The 20,879-nt window shown below is 41.7% G+C and overlaps 3 protein-coding genes across 4 annotated transcripts; 1 reads left to right on the top strand and 2 right to left on the bottom strand.

Moving 5' to 3' along the window:
- Positions 1-308: 308 nt before the first annotated feature.
- trpv1 (transient receptor potential cation channel, subfamily V, member 1) lies at positions 309-9,500 on the bottom strand. Of its 2 annotated transcripts, none has more exons than XM_047606559.1 (16): positions 9,001-9,500; positions 6,944-7,176; positions 6,634-6,788; positions 6,392-6,544; positions 6,074-6,211; positions 4,783-5,081; positions 4,456-4,632; positions 4,211-4,366; positions 4,035-4,130; positions 3,871-3,941; positions 3,489-3,654; positions 3,337-3,403; positions 2,900-3,228; positions 2,699-2,814; positions 808-932; positions 309-726 (listed from the first exon to the last, which is right to left on the bottom strand). In XM_047606559.1, the coding sequence occupies exons 2-16, from the start codon at positions 7,156-7,158 to the stop codon at positions 641-643; spliced, it is 2,349 nt and encodes a 782-aa protein (XP_047462515.1). In that variant the 5' UTR covers positions 7,159-7,176; positions 9,001-9,500; the 3' UTR covers positions 309-640. The 2 variants fall into 2 exon arrangements, with proteins under 2 accessions (XP_047462515.1, XP_047462516.1); XM_047606560.1 differs by lacking the exon at positions 9,001-9,500 and adding an exon at positions 8,478-8,673.
- A 2,837-nt stretch (positions 9,501-12,337) lies between these two features.
- Positions 12,338-18,171, bottom strand: shpk (sedoheptulokinase). The gene is made up of 7 exons (XM_047606228.1): positions 17,945-18,171; positions 17,725-17,866; positions 16,568-16,742; positions 16,307-16,459; positions 15,945-16,120; positions 15,454-15,654; positions 12,338-14,159 (listed from the first exon to the last, which is right to left on the bottom strand). Exons 1-7 carry the CDS (start codon positions 18,080-18,082, stop codon positions 13,765-13,767), a joined length of 1,380 nt encoding a protein of 459 aa, XP_047462184.1. The 5' UTR covers positions 18,083-18,171; the 3' UTR covers positions 12,338-13,764.
- A 1,454-nt stretch (positions 18,172-19,625) lies between these two features.
- Positions 19,626-20,321, top strand: emc6 (ER membrane protein complex subunit 6). Its single transcript, XM_047606352.1, has one exon. The coding sequence runs from the start codon at positions 19,663-19,665 to the stop codon at positions 19,993-19,995; it is 333 nt and encodes a 110-aa protein (XP_047462308.1). The 5' UTR covers positions 19,626-19,662; the 3' UTR covers positions 19,996-20,321.
- The last annotated feature ends 558 nt before the right edge of the window (positions 20,322-20,879 follow it).

Genomic DNA, 20,879 nt, shown 5'->3' with positions numbered 1-20,879 from the left:
CCAGGTCTGCCTCTGCCAAATAGCAACAGGAAGTAGAGTAGACAAAGCCAGCTGTGAAATCTGCGGGACTATCTGGCCGCAGTAGATTTAGCTTGTCTGGCTGTGATGAAAATGGGACTGGTATAAAGGGCACACAGCAGGAGGGCAGGATCAGCACCACCACGGGATCAGTATTACTCCATGAAGGATTTTAGTGGTGCCAGAGGTGCCGGCGGGTTATGGCCTTTGTGGAGAGGATGTGCATCCTGTTCACGTGCAGAAACGGCATGTGGAGACGCCGTTGGATTTAATGTTTAATTCAAAACGCATGATTTCCTTGGCATTTAATCAACACTTGTTGCAGCATTCAAGAGTGAATCAAGCACTACTTTTTTTAACACTTATTACGTCATTCAAATGCACAAATATCTATAATCACTGTGAACATCCTGATCACTGTTCATGTCAGTAAAGTGTGACCTCGAGGGGCAAATGCAAAACCAGGCTGACGCACTGGAGTAACAGTCAGTTATAGAAGTAGTTCACCCATGTGGCAGTTAAATTTCTTGGGGAAATGAAAGGGAACACTGTCTTCAGGTTTGAGTGCTTCATTGCTCGGGTCAGACAGGCTGAGCATCCAGGATGAAGCTCTGCTGGTTCTTCAGACATGCATGGGGGTCATCTCTGTGGACTGGTATGTCTGCCACCGCCTACTGCCTTCCATGAAAAGGCCCCTCCAGCTCCTCCCTGTGGGCAAAGGAAGAAGTGTCACTGCAAGATAATTACTTTCCTGTCTCGCATAAATGCAGGCGTGTCCTGTTTCTGCACCTCTGGATGGCCTGGTCCGCGGGGCGTCCGAGTTAGACGGCTGCTGGAGGCGGTCGCAGCACCCAGGATCCTCATTGATTTTAGCCAGGTTGTTGTTCCATTTGTTCCAGTTGACTTCCTCCACTCTGAGACAACAGGAGGACACATGCTCCAATTACTGTCTGCTGTGTGAGACATCAATCAGCTGTCGGCGCAGACGAATTAGTGAAGAACACAGTGTGCTGTGCATAAATTGATCCCGCTCACACAGCTGCGTCTTATGTTAACTCTACTTTTTTGCTCCTGCTTCGTGATTATTACTTGCTTAAGTTTGAAGATCAGCTGGCAGCGATAGTCATTTTGGCCGCTAAAAGAGATAAAACTGTGTCACGAAGCCGACCATCTCTCGCACCCAATTCAAAAAAATCAACCATGCCAGTCAGATAACTTCCTATCACCAGAAAACCTCACAGTTATCAAGACCTGCATCTTAGACACAGGTACACTTTTAGTAACAAGACAGATCCACTACTGACTAATCGCAAAATATGTCGTACTCCTGTTCTCCTGTCCTGATGCATAGACACTTTAATCTGCAAGAAACCACTAATTGAAGAGCACTACTGATCACTTCCTCCACTATTTTCTCCCTAAGCACCAGAAACCAACTGCTGACGTACTCATTTCCCGATTTGCTGTGTATCATGTAGTTTGTAGTAATCTAATGAAAGACACTTTTATATGGGAATGTGCCATTAGAGCATCATATCGACTGAAATGCTTTCTAACAAGGCCCTTCCTCCAGACACTGTCTTCATTTAGATGACAGGAATCCTGACTGAAGACAGCCATGGCAGCACTGTGAGACTCCACTCAGCACAATGGTGCTTTGAGCTAAAAGCTAATGAGCAGAATAATATGCTAACAACAACAGCACTGCTAACATGCTTGCATTTAAAATATGTAGCTCAGCAGTTTTAGCTTGCATCACTGTCAAACGCCATAAAAAACTAATGTTATTCTGATTAGCAGGTTTGGTGTTACGTGTTAGTGTGGCTGACGTGGCTGAGGCTAACGGAAATGACAGGTTCTGTAGGTTTTTGCCCATAAACTAAAAATGTAGTATGAAAATGTCGGTCTGATCATGACGCTAAAGGAGAAATAGTTTTGACATGAATGAGATTTTGACCTGATGCCACTGGTTGAAATGTTAAGGGATTACTAGAGGCACATGATGGTTTTACTAAATCCATGCAGCTGAAGAGACATCAAACCACATGTCAGCCTCGGGGTGGAGCTAGAGAATATCAGGGGATTGTCAACGTCGAAGATTTATCCACTTGAGAACATGAATGTCTCTATAACATTCACTGAATCACAGCGATACATCCAATATGCTGCCGAGATGCAGTATTTCAGTACTCATTTCAGTTTCAGCTCATGACCTAACTGACAGACAGGCCCTCATCGCTGATGCACTGCCAAAACATTGAATGGGCACATGGAGCTGGCTCTGAAAGAAAATTAATCCTAGACCTCCCTTTTAAAGTGTCCAACTTTACAAGTAAAATAAATGTTTTCTGCCTTTTAGGCGCCTGAAAGTGGTGATTTTTTTATGTAATTCACTTGTTTAAATTGTATTAAAGGTTAAATTTAGCCGAATGCTCACCTGCCCACCTTAGCTCCACTTGAGTTTCACCTCTTTGTCCATACTTGAAATAGTCAGATTTAAGCACTTGATTGTAGCCTTACTGAGATTCAAAACTGCTCTTCATACATGCTACTGGTGACATTGTGAAGGCTGCATCCATCTTTTTATGCGGTCACTGATGTCATGTCAACAAACACGTTTGCCCACAGCTACTGATGGACCACCCAAACCTGCACTTGCAATGAACTTAGAGAAGCCAACCTGAAACACCGTCGGCGTTCGGCCCCAATAGCGGTGCCGAGGACTATCTCCACCCCGCACTGCTTTCTCAGACAGCAAGGCAGCCTTTTCTCCATGTCCAAGATGGTGACGGCCCTCTGCAAAAGAAGTCCCCGTGCTTCGTTAAACCAACGCTGCCTGGAGCAGACATTCACATGATGCTGAATGGTCTTGGTGGCTCACCTGTAGCTTCCAGATGCTGGCACTCTCCATGGTGATCTTCTCCACCGTGCGGTTCATGAGGGCAATGAGCATGTTGAGCAGCAGGATGTAGGTGAGTATGATGTAGCCGATGAGGAGCACGTAGAACACCTCCTTGTAGCGGTAATCCTGGGTGAACTCCATGTCGCCCATGCCGATGGTAAACTTAAAGAGCTCCAGAGTGGTGTAGGAGATGTTTGTGAAGGTGGGCTTGACACACTCCTCATTAGTACCAACGGGGCCAAAAAGACGCCCCCTCTCTGAAGCTGTGGTGTTTCTCGCAGGAGGCTCTATGAGCAGGCTGACCACCGCTGTGACAGGAGAAAAGATAGGACAACAAATCAATAAAGAACTGGACTTGAGTTGTATTTACAAGTCAGAATGTTTTTTGTGGGAGTTTTTGAACAAATTGATCATACCTGCTGAAAATCCAAAGAGGAACACGATGTAGACGAAGAGAAAGCGCAGGATATCGCTGAGGATCATCTGCAGTCCAGAAGAGAAGCAGACGGCCTCAGACAACAGTTAACTGTGTTGTCCACTGTGGTGCAACGTAATCTGCGACGCTTACCTTCTGTATCATGACGCTGTAGACGCCCATGTGTCTGTCCCCCCTGGAATAGTAGAGCACGTTCACCCAGCTGAGGGCAAGACACAGCACCAGGAAGCCCAGGTACTCATGCTGCCCGAACAAATACAGCCCAGCAGAGCACAGGAAGATAACACCCTGCACAAAACTATCAACAGCAGAGAAACCACTGAAATCCTGCAAAGATTTGTCATTGAAGTTACGCCAATGTGAACTATAAAAATATCCAATACTTCCCAACATCTTTTACTGTTGTTGTTGACACTAATCAACAAAAGCGGTGACTATACCATAAAGATGTAGCAAAAATGTGAAACTTTGTGAAAGTCTTGACTGTGTCTAGAAGATAAACTTCTCTACTCACAAAAGAATCTCATAATATCCATCAACCAGCAGCGTCTGCAGCTTTGGGCGTTTCCTCTTCATGTCTATGATCTGGAGAGTTTGATTAATCAGCACGGAAGAAGTTTATCACAGCTTCCACAAGGTAGTGATATGAATCAGTGGATATTAATTCAGCACTCATACCCCCATTAAAAAGAAGTAGCAGTTTGCCAGTGTTGTCAGCAGCTGGCCAGAAACATACAGGTAACCCGGAATATTGTCCTCAAGGGGAAACGGAGGCTGTGGGACACAGAGGAAACATCAGGCCTGTGTGGTATCATTACACAGATCAGTCATGCTTTTTTTAAGAGACAGCTCACGTTTCCATCCTTTTTATTGTAGGCTACAAGGGTGAAGATGAGCAGGTACACGACGTAGACCAGGAAGTTGAAACAAAACATTCGTCCTGCAAACCTCTTCCACTTGTCTTCTAGTAAACGGCTCAGAGGCTCCGTCTGGAGCATCTCGTGACGGTTCTGAGAGGAGACACATAAAGGTGACACAGGTTTGGGTTCAGAACAACGGCTGCTGCAGCCATGACAGAGCTCACGCTGCTGGGACTCACAGGAATGTCGCTGCCATAGACCAGTATGTGCAAGACTGAGTTGTCCTCATACGAGTCCACAGAGGCCAGGTCATACAGGGAGCAGTGGACGGGTCCATAAATCCATTCAGTAAATTTACGTGACAAGTGCTTGGTGTGACTCTCTTGAAACTCTCGTTTCAGGATGTGTGAAAAAAGCTGCAGACACATGGAAGGAAAGGGAAATCAAATCATGTTCAATCTCATACACCTTGACTGAAATTAACTTTACCCTCTCCAGCACGACTGGACACAGGCATTAATAGACCCTGCAGTACTATTTACAGTACATGACCCATCTTATTTTACCCCGATCTTGCCAGTCTTGGCAGCCATTTTGAGAGGCGTCAGGCCCGTGTGGTTCTCGACGTCCTCCAGCTTGAGCTTGGGATGCAGCCTGGCGGTGGTCTTGAGGACGCGGTCATACATGCTGGTGATGAAGTCCGTGTTCTCCTTGGTGTTGTCAGCCACCACCACCAGGGCATGAAGCACGGTGTTGCCGTGAGAGTCTGTCTGCTTAGCATCTGCTTGCTGGTACTCGTTCTCCATGAGATAGTCCACCATGTCAGGCTGGTTGGTGCAGGCAGCCAGGGACAGTGGTGACTCACCTGGACACAAGACAAAGAGAGACTCTTGTTGAGTTACAGCTTTTTACTGATCATATTGCATCTCACTGAGAATATTTAACTTTGCCTACATTTAGATTTGGGCAAAATTATGCTATCGTTAAATTCAAAATCTATCCCCACTCAAAAATTTGTTTGACTTACTTGTTTAGAGATTTGGTCAAGTGCATATCTGAGTTGTTGTTTATTTTTCTCAGGGAGAAACATGTCTTTGCACAATCATTTGACAAACATTTCACATGTTTCACATTTAGAAAAATATTTTCCTTTGTATGTTTTCAGTATTTTCTTCAGAGCTTCCCTTCGACTTGCAGCAAAATGATTCCACAAACTACTTTATAATTCAACAGTTCTGAGGACGAAAATGTATAAAAGGTTCACAAATATCAGGAGTTAAAGATGTTATACCCTGATTTATACATTTGATAATGCACAACACAATTAGAGCAAAACCACGGCAAACAAATGATGCATCGCACTCACCAAATCATTCTGCCATTCTCTGTTTAAAACCGAAACTACAAACTTTTATATACAGTAGGGAATCAATACAGATGTAATACGAAGAAAGTCTCTTATTGTTTTAAATTATGTATGACAGCTTTAAAAAATGTTCAAACAAAATATATCTTATATATCATAGATGCAGCTCAGTCTCAGGCCATGGTGCAGATTTAAGGTATCGCCAAATTTGCTGAGATATAAGTCAAGACATCCTGCATCTTGTAACAGGGAACTGTATGCACATGCAAAATTAGAAATCAACCCACAGAATTACAGTTATTTTTATTTATTTTTTTTTTTATCCTAAAACAAAAATAAGTAAATAAAAGAGAAATGTAGAAAAGCCAAGACTCCACCAGCACCAGTGGTATAAGGAACTACTTTATTTGACCATGGTCTAAAAAGAGAGCAATCTCTGCAGTCTTTGACTAAGCCTCTATGAGAGCTCTGCCGCAGCAGCATGGACTCACCAAAGTAGAAGTTGGGTCCATCATGTGGCTGGAAGAATTTTCCGCACGCTTTGGTGTTGACGTCCGCTCCTTTGCTGACCAGCAGCTTCACATAGGAAATACTCCTCCTCTCAATGGCTATGTGCAGAGCAGTCTGGCCTGTCAGAAGACGGGTCACATATTTCATATCTTTTTACATCTTTCTGACAAACAAACAGCATTTTTTTTTAATTACCTTAAATTACACTCTATCAGCATGCCTGCTTTACAGTATATGAAGAAGGACATTCATGTTAGAGAGGCCTGCGTCACATTCAAGCTCCCAGGTCCGGGGCTTACCCTTGTAGTAGCTGTTGGTGTAGGCTGCGTTCACAAACTCCTTAATGTCGCCCATGCTCTCCGAAATGCCAATTAGTAGTTCCGCCGTCTCGTTCTTGCCATCTTTGAGGTGCAGGAGAGCTTTCATTAGGGCAGTTTTACCGTAGGACTGATCTGCAGATGTGACCACACATAGAGGGGGGTTAACACACAGGTCAGCAGCTTACAGTGCTGTGCTGCATTATGGGTCCTTATGCACTTACACAAAGAGTCAGAGAGCTTCTTCATGTTTTGCTGCAGGTACTGGTGCAGGCCGTCCAGCTTCCTGACGTCCCTACTGGCCACCGCTTCAAACAGTCTTTCGACGTTAAATGTCTTGCTGTCTCGCCTGCCGTCCTGCACCTCACCTCGAATCCCTCTAGAAACAAATTGTGTTTTGCAGAAGGCAGGGTTAATAAATGATTACTGTCGTTCGTGATTCCATTTAAAACACCAGAGGGCCTGATGATACACAACACACATGCTATAATGAGCGAGGCAGAGATGGTTTTATTACTGTATGGAGAGACTCACTTGTCAAAGTTGAGATTGAATCTGATTTGAGGTTTGGGAACCTCTATATCCTCGTGGTAGTCCGTGTCCATGGGCGCCTTGGGCGCCTCGTGGCCCAAACCAAAGGCAGAAGCCAGACCATCCTTCTTATTAGAAGCTTTATGGCGTTTTTTCTCCTCCTCCGTCCTGTCGTCTGACTCCAGAGAGAAGCCGCCGAACATCTCTGACTTCTTCATCTTCACCTCTTAATTGATCTGGAGGATGGCACGTGTGCATTTTACAGACAAAAACCAAACAAACAGATCCAGTTAATTCATATAAGCAAACTTACCCTTTGTAAAAGTGCACAATGCCACTAATGTACTTTTTTTTTGTTTTGTTTTGTTTTTCAATCTTGAGGGTTTGGAGCCACTCTAAGTGTTACGTAATAGGTAACAGGAGTACAAAGAGGGTTAATACACAGTGCCAGTGCCAGTCAGTTCAGTCTTATTTCTATAACTATAACTACATAATGCTTTACTGAACCCGGAGCCTGCAACCCAAATCGAACCATTTGAAGAGCAAAGGTTACGCTTTGGCTGAATTTCAGTGTCAGTATAGGTCACACACACACACACACACACACACACACACACACACACACCGCACACACACACACGGTATGTTGAGAACAACAAGTAAATAGATAAATAAACACTGCAGGACAAAGCGTTTAGTGTGTCTGCACCACAAGCTTCTGCGCCATGTTTACCACAGGGGTCCTGCTCGCTCTCCTTTAAGGACACAGACATATTTTCAGACATGTGATGATTCAGCCCTCAGTGACTAACAAAGGAGTTTATTTAGAAGAAGATTTCCATGACAGCAGCACACAATCAGCACTCGATCCAGTGGAAACTTGCTACTCTGCACAATAATCAAATAATTTACAGCTTAGTTTGTGAAAAAACAAATCCCTCCTAATTTAATTTCATGACCATGATCTAAATGAAACCATCTGCAGTAGGTTCTGATTTAAAGGAAGACATGTTAAAGATCCTGGGGACCTGTACAAATATATGGTGAGTTGTTCCTCTTTTCAGCTAGAAAATGGGAAATAAGTGACTCAGTGTCAGTATGTCTCCATGAATATCATATGATAAAAAACAGCAGTACAAGAAACAAAGGACTGAAAAAATTAACGCTTGTACTGCGTTTAAAATACAAATAAAGCCTTTACTGACTGGTGTGACAACAAGAATTTTAAAAGGGCTACTAGTTCACTCTCACATAAACCTTGTTGTCGCTCTGTGTGTGCGGTAACACCATCTACACCATGTCATCATGTCCTGCTGCTTTATTTATGGCTCTATTGATTTATGACACACATTTTTGTTTTAAACAAATACACCAGCATCCTCATTAAAGATGATAAAAGTTTAATCTAGTGCATCATTTTAGCTGTACAATCAAATGTGTAATGTATCAAATCATCTCATGACATATTCCTCATAGTGTGAAGCAATCTGATCAACTGAGACTGGTAAACAAAGCAACAATAAGTAATCAGACTCACCAGATGACTTCCTGTTTCAAATTGACTCTGTTATTACGAATGTGACCTTCAAGACAAAAATAAAAACAACTGCACGCCGTGCAGCGTCCTGCAGAGAGATAAGCTGTAGGAATCCTATTGTGTTGCGTCCTATGATGCTCACCTAATGTAAAGGAAATGAGATACTAGCAGCAGCAAGCCTGAGGGGGATGACGTGACCCGCCCTTGTGAAAATCAGACCGCATTACCGGACTCTTGAGTGCTTGAAAGGATGCTGTATGGACCATTTGTGGTCCGACCAAGGGAGCAAAAAGAAAAAAAATCTCCAAGCTTTAAAATGTGTGAGTAGCACAAAGTATATTAACCAGGACATTATCTGACAAGAAATTAAATGTGTCTTTAATGAATTTTTTCAGAAAACACTTACATAGCGCACTACCACTGGGTAAACAGCTTTTGTATCTGTATCTATATGGTCACGGCAATGCACTGAACCACGTAAAAGACAATTATATATTAAAAATAAAATATTCTCAAGATTTACCCTTCACAATGCAGCGTTTCTTACTCCGAGTTTTGTCACATGTGTAAAATGTTTCTTCTGTTTTTAGTCCTTAAAGTTGCTTGTAAGTGTTTCCTGGTCACGCCTCTGACTACTGTCAGACTCAGAGGCGTGGTGGATCTGTGTTTTCAGGGCTGTGGTCCTGTGACTGTGTGGGTGCACAGCATCTGCCTTGGGCATAGGCTGTAGGTTTGCATTTCTGACATGTGACAGTTTCCTTTCTTGAGAACACTTCCCTTTTCAACAGTCAGACTAACCTCATTCGAATTATTGCTTGCTCAAGATGGCACATCTAAAACCCACATAGATGCCAGATAAAAGCTGCTGCTGCTACTGCTGTGTGGAACCTCTCAGCATTGATTGCATTGTCTGAAAACCTGTAACAGCAACATTCTTGGTAGTCTTTCAAAGCTTACCTAGAAAACAGAAATCAGTTTAAATCAGATACATTTAAAATATTCAAGATTTGAAACCAAATTGATTTCCATTTCAGAAAGAAAGAATTTCACAAGTGTGTTCACATGTTAAATCAGCCAGAGATGGTTAATTTGATGAGTCAAATATAGAACATATTTTGGGTCTATGCTTTCATTTCAGAGTAAAGTGAGAATTTAAACTGGATACATTTAGAAAAAAAAAAAAATGTATACTGGAGAGCTCTAAAACTTTTGACTGGTAGTGTATATAGAAAATAAATAATCCAAAAACAAAGCATCTGGACGGTTCTGAAAAAACGTTTAATCTCTAATTGGTGACATTTATTCTTATTATTTGCTATTTTGTCAAGGAAATTGTGGCTATTTTAATGAAATCCAGAAATTCTAACGAGAAGCGCATATTAAAACAGACAGAAAGCAAAATCCATCAGCTAAACTAGAAATTCATACATCATTCTTCTAAAATTAGACAGTGGAAAGGATTTAACCTGAATCTAATGATCAAGGTACTGGTACACAACACACAGAGAAGACTTTAAAACAACAATTGTACAACAGAACCAGATACAGATAGACAATGTCAAAACAAACCAAAAAGGACTCAGACAGACAATATTATGACAAAACATTTCAATTCAATTCAATTTAAAATAAATGAAATTTGTGATAAAAAATAAAATAAATTAAATTAAATTAATAATAATACAATTAATAATAAAAAATAATAAAATTATTTTATTTATATAGTGCCAATAACAATACAAATTGTCTCAAGATGCTTTACAAAACCGACCTGAAACCTCCAGAGCAAACCTGAGGGCGACGGTGACAAGGAAAAACTCCCTTTTAATAGAAAGAAACCTGAGCAGAACCCAGCTCATATGGAGGGACCCATCTGACAAAGGAACAGAGAAGATAGAGAGAAAAGAAGAGCAGGAGAAACAAGACAAACAAACTTCTGTCATAGAAACATACATACATTGGACTTAAGGAAACACGTTGAATCTAATAACACAAAGTATAGCTGAGGATCTTATGTGACAGCATCTGCCTCCCGAACTCAAACTGGGAGCTGGTTCTATAGGAGAGGAGCCTGATAGCTGAAGGCTCTACCTCCCATTCTACTTTTAGAAACTCTAGGAACCACAAGTAGACCTGCACTTAGAGATTGTAGTGATCTGTTGGGACAGTATGGTTCTATGAGGTCTTTCAGATATGATAGAGCTAGGCCTTTCAAGGCCTTGTATGCAAGGAGGAGGATTTTATATTCAACTCTATTTATAGGGAGCTAATGAAGAGAGGCTAAAACTCTCTTCATTCATTCATTCATACGATCTCTCTTGCTAATTCCTGTCAGTGCTCTTGCTGTAGCATTTTGAATGTATTAGAAGCTTTTTAAAGAGCTACTTGGACAGCCAGACAGTAACGAGTTACAATAATCCAGCCTAGAAGACACAAATGCATGAACTAGTTTTTCCGCATCACTCTAAGAAAAGATTTTCCTCATTTTGATGATATTATTAAGGTGAAAGAAAGCAGTCCTGGTCACCTTCTTTATGTGAGAATTAAAGGACATATCATGGTCAAATATAACACCAAGGTTTTTTACAGTAATTCTGGAGGCCAAGGTAATGCCATCCAATGAAACTAGGTGATTAGATAATGAATCTCTGCCATGTTTAGGGCCAAATACAATGACTGTTTCTCTGAGATAAGAAGTAGAAATTTACAGGTCATCCAAGCCTTTATGTCTTTAAGGCATGCTTGATTAGTTTCATCTGGTTTCATGGATAAATTTAGCTGGGTATCGTCTGCGTAGCAATGGAAGTTTATGCTGTGCTTTCTAACAATATTGCCAAATAATAACAATACATACTTTATGTATAATGTGAATAATATTGGTCCTAGCACAGAACCCTGAGGAACTCCATAGCTTACTTTGGCATTTATAGAAGAACATTGTTTACATGGACGAACTGGAAACTGTCTGACAGTTCCTGTAATCTTGATCACACTTTCAAGTCTCTGTAGTAGAATACTATGATCAATAGTGTCAAATGTCAAACCTAGCAGGACAAGTATAGAGACAAGTCCATCGTCTGAAGCCAGGAGGAGATCGTTGGTGCCTTTTACCAGAGCCATATCTGTTCTATGATGAACTTTAAAACCTGAGAAACCTTTCCTGTTTATATGGTCACACAACTGATTGGTAACAACCTTTTCTAAAACTTTAAAAATAAAAGGAAGGTTGGAAATTAGCCTATAGTTGGCTAAAACATCTGGGTCATGAGTGGGTTTTTTAAGTAACGGTGTAATTACAGCAGTTTTAAAAGACTGGGGCACATATCCTGTTAATAAAGATAAGTTTATCTGATTTAATATGGAGGTATTAATTAATGGAAAAACCTCCTTGAGCAATTTGTTCAGTAAAGAAGCTCATGAAGTCATTACTGCTGAGGGCTGAAGGAATAGATGGCTGAAGAGCTGTGACTCTTTGTCAGTCTGGCTACAGTGCTGAAAAGAAATTTGGGGTTGTTCTTGTTTTCTTGTATTAATGATGAATAATATGCTGTTCTAATCTTATGGAGAGTTTTTTTTCATATAAATTATTAAACTTTCTTTCCAATCCCTGTCACTAAACGAATATGATGACAATATTTGGGTGTCAAAAACACACAGTCATTATCACCACATGTTCAGTCAAAGAAAATGTCCTTTTAAGGGTTGACCCATCTGCAGAACGCACAGGAGGAAGGCCACTTCGTCCCCAAAGCTTATTTATATGTTTAGCCTATTTATCTTTACTTTTTATTACATTTATTAACCCCACTATTAATTTATTACCCTACTACCTCTGCAGTAACATGTAAATATACAGTCTCTGTAATTCCTGTTTGCACTTTATTCCTTTTACTCTTACAGTCATGTTTACATCCACCATGGACAGTTTGGGTAGTTAATACATTGTTCTATTTTTGTTTTTTGTTGTTGTGTCTTGTACACACATGTCATGCTGCTCACTTGCGCTTTAAATTCAAATAAAGTTTTCTGAATCTGAATCTGAACACAACATTCCAGCATGACCCCTTCTCCTCTTCTGACACTTGGGAAGAGCAAAAGAGAGTAGCAGTGATTCAGTGATCCAAGCAAGCGAATGAACAGAGGGAGCGGCGTTGAATCTGGAAGTGAAACCTTATTGTCTTGCAATAAGTTGCATTCAAAAACACAAGGAAAACAGACCCACACCTCCGCATGACCCTATAAAGTATGTAGAGCTGTCAGATTCTATAGCAGCCAAAGTAAGAAAAAAGGAGAAAATACAGGGAAAGGGCAGTGGTTTATAGATCATTGGAATCATTTGGCTTTGACAGTGATAGAAATGTGTCCACTCTGGCTCCGAACAATGAAAAGGTTAGTCTCTGATGACTGAATTACCAGGTCAGGGTATGTGTTGTTACAAAGACAAATACTACAAGGGCAAAAGCCAATGTTTCACCTCCGATCTTAAAGGCTCTGTCACTTGAAATGCTTCTGGATCTAGTGCAGGAAGCGAAGATGCAGTTTTAGCACGCAGAAAGTCACAAAGGTAGTTCACCACACTGCAGCTGACTATTATTAATCATCCAATGCTGTGTTCAGGTCAGAGTCAGCGTATACATTTGACAAGATACGTTTTTAAGCTCTTACACCGTTATAGCCGTTCAATACAAAAATGTGTTAGTGTGGTTAAAACACACTAACTGGCTGAGGTATACCTACCTGCTATGTTTATCACCATTTAAGATCAGTTTATCTTTTTATTTATGGCCTGTTTGACTTAATGATAACTGAAACAATTAGTAACCATGTGAGGTTCACTGGGCCTAGCTAGTCCAAAGAGTCACAGTAGTATGAACTTCATTTTCATAAAGGAAGAAGAAACAAACTGATCTCTCACACATCATCTATGGATTAAGCCTCTTTAAATCTAAAAGGCAACAAACAAAATACCCTGTCAAAGAAACCACGAGACATCCGGCAGCAGAGCTGGAGTGGGCCAGATAATTGCTCTTAGCTGTTCAATCACAATGAAATATTTGTGGCACTCAGCGTATAGTTATTATTTAGTGGTTGCTGTCTTTTGGTCCATTATTATCCATGCTTAGGCAAACAGACTTCTGCTTTTTCCCTCCACTGAATTAAAGTACCACATGTCTTTAGATTTTTTACCAGAGCGGTATTATTCAATAAAACAAAATCAGAAATGTGCAAAATTCTCAATTAATCGTGTAAACAAATTAGGATTCCTCCGTGGCGTTGTGACTCCCGTTCAAAGTCGGTCACACAGCACCATGGCCACGCCGATGGCCGAATCCGCGTTCTGTCCGTACACCACCTGCTGGGGATACGCCTTCTCCACCTCCTGCCTTAGCACCTCATTGCGAGCGAGTGCACTCCCGCTGCCCACGATCCTGCTGACCCCTGCCTGCTGCAGACACTCTGCAGGCATCATGGACGTGATGTTGGTGATGACTCCGTGGCACAGTGCCCTTATCACGTGACCCAGGGAGACATTGGAGCTGGAGATGTTGGTCACCTGGCCCAGGCAGAGGGGGTTGTGTCTCTCTCCCAGGATGGTAGGATTCACCCTCAGGTCGCTGGTTTCTTGATTTAGGGCGCTCTGAATCAGCTTCTCATATAAGTTCGACTCACTCGGCTCTGCGCCTGTGAAGTGTCAGAGGAGAATGTTCAAACGCAATCGACTTGACCTCAGTTTTCTGCGATTTGTCTAAATGAGGGCTATACAGTAAATACTTACTCTACATTTGTTAATCTGCTCTGCTCTCTAGGCTGTTATCGCTAATTTCCTCAAAATTGTTCAGCAAACATGTTTTCTAGAAAAAGCTGGGGCATGAAATGGCTCATGCAGTCATTTTAAATTTACACCCAATGGCTGATTCAACAGTTAAGAGAATATACATTTATTATCTATATGTGCACTTTTCTGTCTGATTTGCATCTGACCACAGCGCTTGAGGCCACTTTATCTGAAGCCGTTTCCAATTTAGAGGAACATCTTATTAGTTAAGATATCATCAGTAGTTTATGTCATTTAAGGTTGAGTTGCATGTTTAGATAAAATAACTAAGGATCTTAGGTCTGGCTTGCAGCTCTGTGAGACTACACTTGGGCACATGAGCTCAATGCTAAGGCAGCTAAATAGCCCGCTTCCATGAAAGCCAGGTCATTTAACAGGCCTCCGCCTTAGTTCTCCGTGCTGTGAGAACTAGCAACAAGAGTGGTGGCCATGCAGCTCCTCATCCACACCTTCTCAAGCGTGAACATTTAAGGCAATAAGGCAAGGCTCTTTCAAACCACTGAAACTTTTTTACAGTCCCTGTAACAGCTGAAGAAAGGAACCCCTTCCTGTGTGTCTGCAGTGCAGGAACTGTGAAGAATCACAGTTCTTAGAACTTAATTTTAGAGAAGAATCACAATTCTTAGAACTTAATTTCAGGTTCAGGATCCTTAAGAGATGTACCGTATATGCACATTGATTGAACACATGAATATAAAATAGAACAAAACAGAGGAGCATACGAACAATGAAGTCTAGATTCATGGGCCCTATGTGCAAAGTGGTTGTGTATGTTGTAATCTACCTTACATCGCCATGCCAACAGCTCTAATGTCATTTCAGCGTTCTTACCCACATTGTGGTGCAAACAGGAAAAATAACCCTGAAAGTATGTAGTGCTAGGAGGAGCTACCCAGTGGGTAGTTACTCTCAGGAAGTCTGTTTATCTTTGTGAGGCCTTACAGAGGAGATGTTGGGGAACTCCATGAAGGGACAAGCTCATGACTTTGTTTCAGTTCTCAAAAACAGGACATAGTTTGTCAACTGAAATAAGGAGTCCCGCGTTGACGGAAATTTTCCAGGAACTGAGGAACCAGATGAGCTAACAGTAAACAGTATAGCACTAAATATTACAGATTAAACAGTAAGTTAAATACATACCAAGTTCTCTCATCCAGGAAGTCAGCATCTCCACAAAAGTGGCCAGAACGTTTCCCCCGTTCAGCGACGCCGCCACGGCCAAGTACGTGGACTCAAAGTAAGGAAAGTAAGAGATGGGCGAGGTGGGCTGAGGAGAATGTGGTGGTTTGAAGTCAGCTGGCATGGTGAAGGTCAGCTGGGCTGAGGTGCTTATGTTCAGGACTGGGAAAGTAAGAGGATAGATAGAAGGTTTTAGCTAAGGATGAGTCTACAATTACACTTAGTTATTTGTTTTCTCTATGATTTTTCCTGCTACACAATTTCAACCTATTCTCATGTTTGTATCACAGCTCTGATGCACTGTTAAACTGTTCCCATTACAAAATATCCACAGAGCTGACACCACATGTCAGTGGAGTCATAATGGACTACTTCACTTAAGCTCAATATATGAGCGTAATGTATCCAGTGCATTAAGTGTAATCCCAGGCTGAGAGGTATTGTTATTTCACCTGCATCTGTCTGCGTGCTCATGCAGGAGTAGACAGAGCACTGGAAGTCTCCCAGGGCGGCCCCTACTGGCGTACCAGCAGGGATGCCATGCCATTCAGAGCATGTCTGTCCCGCCAAGCCACCAGATGGCACACACTGAGGAAGGAGGTGCAAAGGGAAGCCGGCACCCTTCAGACTAAATCATGCACACACACACACACACACACAATGCTTTGTTATGGAGGTTAAACACAACAGCTTGTTTTGAGTAATGACCGTTCCAAACAAACACGCACAAACTGCACATCATTTGTCATGCTTTTAGCGCTTCAAGTACAAAATAAAGAGCTGCTGAAAACAGGAAGTCTGAAAGTGTACATACACGTTTTCGTTCCACTGACTGGATGAAGTGTTGAAGAAGCCCCAGCTGGCTGCATTCTGAGGCGTCATCACACAGCGGTCCAACCCGCACAGCATGGACACCACATAGTCCTGGATGGTGCCTGCAGCTGTGAAGCCTTCTAGAAACTCGGGCCTGCAGCGAAAACAGGCATCTTCAGAGTTCATTTTCTTTTCCCAGGAGTTAGTGGGGTATCACGCTCCATGTGGGTTTTTTTTTTTTTTAAAAAAACTCTCCTCTGACCTGTGCTTCATGTACCAGAAGATCGTTGCGCAGCCAAACCCAGTTGCTACGCTGAGGTGTGAGTCTGGTTTTGGAAGAGAGGACAGGAAGTCACTGCTGCAGCGTCCATCTTGCCAGGTGATCAGCTGACTGGTGTCCCTGGCAATGAAGAAGTCCCTGTTGGACCAGTCGCAACCTACGAGGGGAAAGGAGCCAGAAATGCAGCATGTAGTAAATCTATACGTCAGCATTTTTCTTAACGTGGCATTAAAGTTGACTTAAAGGAGATATCCCAGTAGTAAGAATGTATGATTGTAAATCTGCTTTTTAGACACAACCAGCAGAGGTCATCGTTCTGCTACCCCTCTAATTGAAGGCCTTGAGAATATTGTTCTGTAACCAACACTCTAATGATAATACGATTTTCGCTCATGCACTTGTGTCCATTCATCATTGCTTTTTTTCCCCCTTAAAAATGTAGAAATGTTGACCGCTGCTATTGTTGCCTTCCTCCCGTCCTCGCCCTCTGCTGAATGTCCAGATTGACAGGTAATGATTAACACTTGAGGGGCAATCTGGGGATCATATAATATACACAAGGACAATGACGCTAATTATAAGTGAGCTAGATTGTTTTATTTTAGGCATCTTACATAAGCTGAATGTATCAAATACAAAAGCTATCATGTAGCTCTTTGGAAACAAGTTGCACACCAGGATCAGAACAATAAGGCTGCACCTTCTTTTTACTTCACTAAATAAGGCAAACACTCATTAAATCCCATTAAGTTATTATATGATAGTGGGAAAATAAAAGATTATAGCCGCGACCTAGATGCTGCATAATTTCGGATGGTCAAGGGTCAAGACTGCTGACATTGACATGAACTTTCATATATTGTGATTGGAACTACACAGTAGTTGTTACTGGACATGATGTCAACATTTCAGGGCTAACTTTCCCTTCCTCTGTGTATAGTTCACCTAATCACTCTAACATCTGAGCTCAGGTTGTTTTACCTCTCATCGCCATCAGTGAATGAATGAATGAATGAATTAACATACTGTTTACGTTGCTGCTCAAACTACACACGCATCAAACAGGTGTTATTACACACATTAACCACACATTGCTATGAAATGAAGGAGCCTGGGTGCACGCATGAAGCATGTCCTACCGCTCTGTGCCCTCCAGAATAAAATCCCGTGCATCTGACCGGACAGTCCGATGCTGCAGACACGCTGCAGTTTGTCTCTGGGCAGCAGGCCGATGCATCGGTTCACGGCGTCTATGATCAGACCGGTGTCCTGTTCTTTCGCCTGCGTTACACACAAACACATCAGCCTTTAGTTTCCTGGGCTGCAGCGTGGGGCTAAGAGGAACGTGAAGGCACTCACCTTTATCCCGCTGCTGTCGAGTACATCAGAGTCCGTAGGTAATGAGTGACTCGCTGCCACATTTCTGGAACCTTTTTCTAATAAAACGGCTTTTACAGAAGTGGTACCCACGTCTAGACCCAGGATAAAGTTAGACATGTTGTTGACGCCGTGAGCTTTGTACTCTGCGGCTCATCCTGAAAAGGCAAAGTTAACACTGACGCGTTCATCCCATAGTGAGAAATCGGAAATTTCAGGTTTGGTTCCATACTCCACTTCAAAAAAAAAAGAAATCTTAGTAAGCTATTTGACTTGAAGAGTAAAACATTTGCCACTGGGCCTAACATTCTAACATTTCGTTCTCGTTATGCCAAAATGTTTTCTCGGCATATTGTTGTTCTCCTAACTCTGCTGCTTCTTGATTTAAAATGGCTGATCAGATCCAGATTATAAAGGAAGCTTTAGACATTAAGATTAAGAAGAGAACACGCTATGCATCTGTGCGTGCCTTTGTCAAAGAATTTAATGTATTCTGGCATCACGAACACACAGAACTTAGTCCCGTAAATGTTAAGAGAAATAATTAATTCATTGTGCAAGTGATATTCTTAATATTAGTTTTGTGTGGTTTGTATCAGCTGTAAAAATGGTAATTTCTTCTACGTGCAACCTGTCTGTTGCGATATAACGGCCCGCGAGAGTGACATTGGTTTCCTCAATTTTGAAAGGCACTTCCCTGTTAGAAATCGTATTTTCCTACGCTTTAGCATACCTCGAAGGTATCACATCGTAACCTCCTGTTTGATGACTCTGTTGTTCCCAGAATGCATCACGGAGGAGCATGGCCGACTTTGGTCTGGGAGTGTCGTTCAAACGAGAATGAATGCGCTGTTTTTTCGTCATATCAGCTGATATTTCTTAAAAACGCTACATTATTTGAGTTCAACAAGTAATTCCTACACACTATGCTCTTGTAATTGTGCTGTGACTAGCCGACAAGTCCCTACGTTCATCTCCGGTAAGAGCCTGTCATCAGTTAGCGGTGAGCTGGGAGAGCTAACGGTGCTAACGTTTTAGCATCTGGTCTAACATAAATGTTAAAATATAAATTGACGCGCTGTCAAGATACACGTGATTGTATACAGACAGTGCGAGTACGTGGTTTGACAACGGGTTTCTGTTTTTTGTTTGTTTTGGGCCTTCTATGTGCATGCTTTGTATCACCGGAGCTTTAAATCTTTTATCAGCTTCAGTTTGGCAGGTAGCTAAGCTAACACCGACCACAGCTCCCTGAGAGCTACTGTTTTCTTTATAGTTAATTTATTGAATATACAAGACTAACCTTAGACCTTCTCACGTCTTTAAACTCACTACATATTTTTCAATTTAGTAACTCAGTTACTAGTTGGTAAATTTACCTACAAAGTTAAAACTGAAGTGTAATAAAATAACTTCGAATACATTAACATGTTAGTATTTTTTACGAGAGGGAGATGACAACCTGGTTTTCTATACAAAATAGCATACGTGATAACCTAATTGTAGGTTGTACGTATCGCTGACACAAAATCACTGTAGCTTTTAAATAAAAGAGTAAATAAAAATACAGTATTTGCTTCCAAGATGCTTTGATAGCATATTCAGGATTTGTGCATCGACCTTGTATGTCTGATCATAAATATGTCTGACTTCTCTGTTCAAGCAGCACCTTCTTCCTGTGGTAGCCCACCAGAGCCAAGATGGCAAGCATTGCAGCCAAGCGTGAGGGACCACAGTTCATCAGCGAAGTGGCCGTGAGGGGTAACGCTGCCGTGCTGGACTACTGCCGCACCTCTGTATCCGCCCTGTCCGGAGCAACCGCAGGGATCCTCGGCCTGACGGGACTGTATGGCTTCATTTTTTATTTCCTCTCATCATTTCTCCTCTCACTACTGCTCATCCTCAAGGCCGGACGCCGGTGGAACAAATGCTTCAAGTCACGGCGGCTGCTCTTCACCGGAGGCCTTGTCGGAGGTCTTTTCACTTACGTCCTGTTCTGGACTTTCTTGTATGGAATGGTGCACGTGTATTAAAATGATCTGCTCCAAATAACCCTGTAATCTTTCTATCTAATACTGTGTAAACATTTAATAATGTCTGTCCTGCTGTTTGTTTATAGTTGTTTAGTAAAAGATGTTTGATTATAAACTGTTACTATAGTGAAGATCATATATTCAAACTTACCGCCCTCCTTTTCTTTCTGTTCTTCATTATCTTTGAACTCTAACCTGTAACTCCTTCTCTGCACCACAGTTATTAAAATGTAGGTTGGCGGTAACTGTGGCATTACATTTTATGTACATTACTAAAAGGACATGATGATAAGTGATTAGTAATCAGAATAAAGTCCGTTATACAAGTTGTTCTTACACATCAATAATCCATTTGTCAGGCAGTGTCACTTGGTGAAATGAATTATAATCAACATCACAAACACATTTGTTTCTAAAAACGAACAAGAACACTCAATCTCTGCACTTTAAGGTCCTTTTGTTTAGAGTCAACCAGTTCGTAGCAGCAGTGATCTTCTCTTCTATATTCACAATAGACTCGTAGCACATGGCATACTGCATTCCTCAGCTTCACATTTAAATTACAAATTAATAAATAAAATGTGTTGTAGCTGCTGCACAACATATACCAAAGTCACAATCAGCACAACTTACAGAACGTATTGTCACAACACAAATGCATGATGAGTCCAAAACATTGAGGGTGTTTATTTTAATTCAAAGTCTGAGGTTTATGGTGAAAATTTGATACGGTAATATGTAAACGGCTGCATCTTTTTCATTTTCAGGGTCTCTTATGCCATTGTTACTGTGACAGAATGGCAGCACTGAAAATGAACACTGACCAGGCATAACATTATGACCTAATATTGTGTAGGCCTCCCTTGTGCCTCTAAAACAATTGA

This window comes from Mugil cephalus, chromosome 15 (genome assembly GCF_022458985.1).
Source record: "Mugil cephalus isolate CIBA_MC_2020 chromosome 15, CIBA_Mcephalus_1.1, whole genome shotgun sequence".
Taxonomy (NCBI): Eukaryota; Metazoa; Chordata; class Actinopteri; order Mugiliformes; family Mugilidae; genus Mugil; species Mugil cephalus.
Note: the sequence above shows the minus strand (reverse complement) of the source record. Positions and strands in the feature narration are given on the sequence as shown.

Excerpts from the sequence above, each read along its gene's own strand:
- trpv1 (XM_047606559.1), bottom strand. The coding sequence starts at position 7,158 with ATGAAGAAGTCAGAGATGTTCGGCGGCTTCTCTCTGGAGTCAGACGAC. Across the intron at positions 6,789-6,943 it reads TTCAATCTCAACTTTGACAA|AGGGATTCGAGGTGAGGTGC; the intron begins GTGAGTCTCTCC and ends ATTTGTTTCTAG. Across the intron at positions 3,655-3,870 it reads GGATATTATGAGATTCTTTT|TTTTGTGCAGGGTGTTATCT; the intron begins GTGAGTAGAGAA and ends TGCTGTTGATAG.
- shpk (XM_047606228.1), bottom strand. The coding sequence starts at position 18,082 with ATGTCTAACTTTATCCTGGGTCTAGACGTGGGTACCACTTCTGTAAAA. Across the intron at positions 16,743-17,724 it reads ATTCTGGAGGGCACAGAGCG|GTTGCGACTGGTCCAACAGG; the intron begins GTAGGACATGCT and ends TTCCCCTCGTAG. Across the intron at positions 16,460-16,567 it reads TTCTGGTACATGAAGCACAG|GCCCGAGTTTCTAGAAGGCT; the intron begins GTCAGAGGAGAG and ends TTTTCGCTGCAG.
- emc6 (XM_047606352.1), top strand. The coding sequence starts at position 19,663 with ATGGCAAGCATTGCAGCCAAGCGTGAGGGACCACAGTTCATCAGCGAA.